General features: G+C 43.3%; 1 protein-coding gene across 5 annotated transcripts in view; it reads right to left on the reverse strand.

Annotated features, from left to right (window-relative positions):
* The window catches only part of arhgef10lb (Rho guanine nucleotide exchange factor (GEF) 10-like b), a 99,250-nt gene that overhangs the window by 77,970 nt on the left and 18,780 nt on the right, over positions 1 to 2,500 (reverse strand). For all 5 annotated transcript variants that reach the window (XM_063208421.1, XM_063208420.1, XM_063208418.1 and 2 more), the window contains one exon: positions 1,836 to 1,972. In XM_063208421.1, coding sequence (XP_063064491.1) covers positions 1,836 to 1,972 — 137 coding nt within the window. The remainder of the gene's footprint in view (positions 1 to 1,835; positions 1,973 to 2,500) is intronic.

Here is a 2,500-nt window from a genome sequence, read left to right on the forward strand (position 1 = left end):
ATGTGCACGCATTCATGAGGACGTTGATTCTGAGCGGGTCAATTAGCAAAGCCGGTTTACATACAGCCTCCAAACACAATGTTCGACCTGTGCCTGCAGTTCACCTCGGCCCCTAGGGGCACTGTCGAGCGAGCGCAGCCCATAAGGCTGGCGCTAATAACTCACAATTGTGCTCGTTTATAGACAGAAACCTGAAAACATTACTATGGATTCTGATAAACAGATGTGGACTTACTTCAAATTTACAATAACCTGGGGATTATATTCTTCTGATGTCTTACAGGTTTGGCATTTGCGACTCATTGGCTAACGAAATCAGACTGAAGAACTCTCGACTAGGGACTTTGCTTTACGGCAGTCGTGATAACAGTGCTAGGACTGGCCATGCCTCAAAGTGATTTGTGGTGCATGACGTCAGTCATGACGTAATATTGACAATAAAGGGCGCATTTACAAAAGATCACGCTAGTTTAACATTTCAAGTGCTGCTTGGAGGCATAATCTATCCTGTCTTTGGGAAAACTAAAATAAAAACATGATACCAATTCTCTCCCAAGCAACGACAGCATCTATGGTGGAGCTCCATTGGACCCCATTCATTCTGACTGCCTCTGTGCTCCTCCGTTGGCGCCACCTACAGTACAGTATGCGAGTCCGAGAGGTTCGCGGGCTACCTTGCACACTGCACAGTCAGCGTCCATATTCTGTCCGCGCGCAGCAGCCATTCATTTTCAATGGAGCCCGCTCATTGAACGTGGACGTCCGCGCAGGAAAATAGACTCAAGTTCTATTTTCAAGGAGCATCACAGACATGTCCGGTAGGGCCAGACATGCGCCGCGCCTACACCGTGCTTACGCTGCGCTCCAGTGTGCAAGGCATGATCTGTTTACATGTATTCTAACTGTTTCGGACTGATACCGGAGACGTTCAGTGGACGTTCAGTGGACGTTAAGTGGACGTTAAGTGGACGTTAAGTGGACGTCCGCGCTTGCGGTGTGTATGCACCTTTAGAGCTTCTCTGGTATTAGCGAGGACAGATATGCATGGATATCTATATGTCTACGCACGTTTATGTCCATGCATTGCAGTTTCCTAAAAATGGCTTCATATGACCACACATACGGTATATGACTACATTCATGATCATTACTATCCTCCCTGTTTTATAGCCTACCGTTTCCCAATTTATGTGCTCAGAAATCTGCATTAATTTATAAAGCCAAAATGCAGCAACTAGTCAAAACTGACTTTACACATTTTGAAGAACATCATCATTCACATAGTTTCTGCACTGTTCCTTGGTAGCGCAGAATTATGTTTGGCAACCCAAAAATTCAATTAGAATGACTTTACGAACCATAGCTATGAAAGTTTGTTTGTTTTTATATCAATCCCTAATAGCTTTTGCAAAGCAGCAACCTAATATCTTGGGGTCTATCAGACCAGTAAACTCATTGCAATTTCCAATCCCAGTCAAATCAATCAATCAGTCAGTCAATCGATCAATCAATCAATCAATCAATCAATCAATCAATCAATCAATCAATCAATCAATCAATCAATCAATCTATAAATCAATCAATCAATCACAAAGTAGCTGTATAGGACATGATCATACTATCAATGTATTGTAATGTAAAGTTTTGGTAGTAATGGTGCTACCTTGCTCCGAGCAGGGGGCTTGGCTTCATAATGTAATGTAATGCAATGTAATGTAATGTATTGTAATGTAAAGGTGGTATGGTACTACCTTGCTACGAGCAGGTTGCTTGGCTTCATAATGTATTGTAATGTAATGTATTGTAATGTAAAGGTTTGGTAGTAATGGTGCTACCTTGCTGCGAGCCGGGGGCTTGGTGGTCTCCTCGTCTGACTGCTCGTCGTAGCTCTCGAACTCGCTGGAGCTCCAGCCGTTATCGGCTCCCAGGAAGTCGTCTGGTCTTTGCACGTCCTCGTACACCTGCTCATCCACTGGCAAGAGAACAAGAGGGAAAAAAACACATTCATGTACTGGAGCCCCCATAATGCACGCCGTTCCACCAGTGGAACGCTGTAATAGTCATTGAATAGTTTGTTACTATAGTACTATACTACTATGACAGAACACACAGCCTTTAGTAATGCACTATGAGTGAGGTCATTGCCATTCTGGTAACAGGAAATGTATAACGCTGTTTCTTAATGGGTTAAAACAGTCTGGGCGCTGGACTAAGACATGCATTCTAATAAGATAAAATCTGTGACAGCAGGAATATACAGTATGCTGCACCCACTAAACTTTTCAATAAAATAATCCACATAGGCCACACCTCTGTATAAGATGCAGGTGTCTATGGCCCACTAGGGATGGCGAAAATTAAAAAATATCTTAACCGACTACTGAGCCTCATTAACCGGTGGTGAACCGAAAATTCTATAACTACCATTTATGATACCCTGTCCTGTCGCGTGTCTTTCTCTGCCCGTGAAACAAGTTATGCCCCCATTTAAAGGGGTATG

The sequence above is a fragment of the Engraulis encrasicolus genome, chromosome 10, assembly GCF_034702125.1.
Source record: "Engraulis encrasicolus isolate BLACKSEA-1 chromosome 10, IST_EnEncr_1.0, whole genome shotgun sequence".
Classification (NCBI taxonomy): Eukaryota; Metazoa; Chordata; class Actinopteri; order Clupeiformes; family Engraulidae; genus Engraulis; species Engraulis encrasicolus.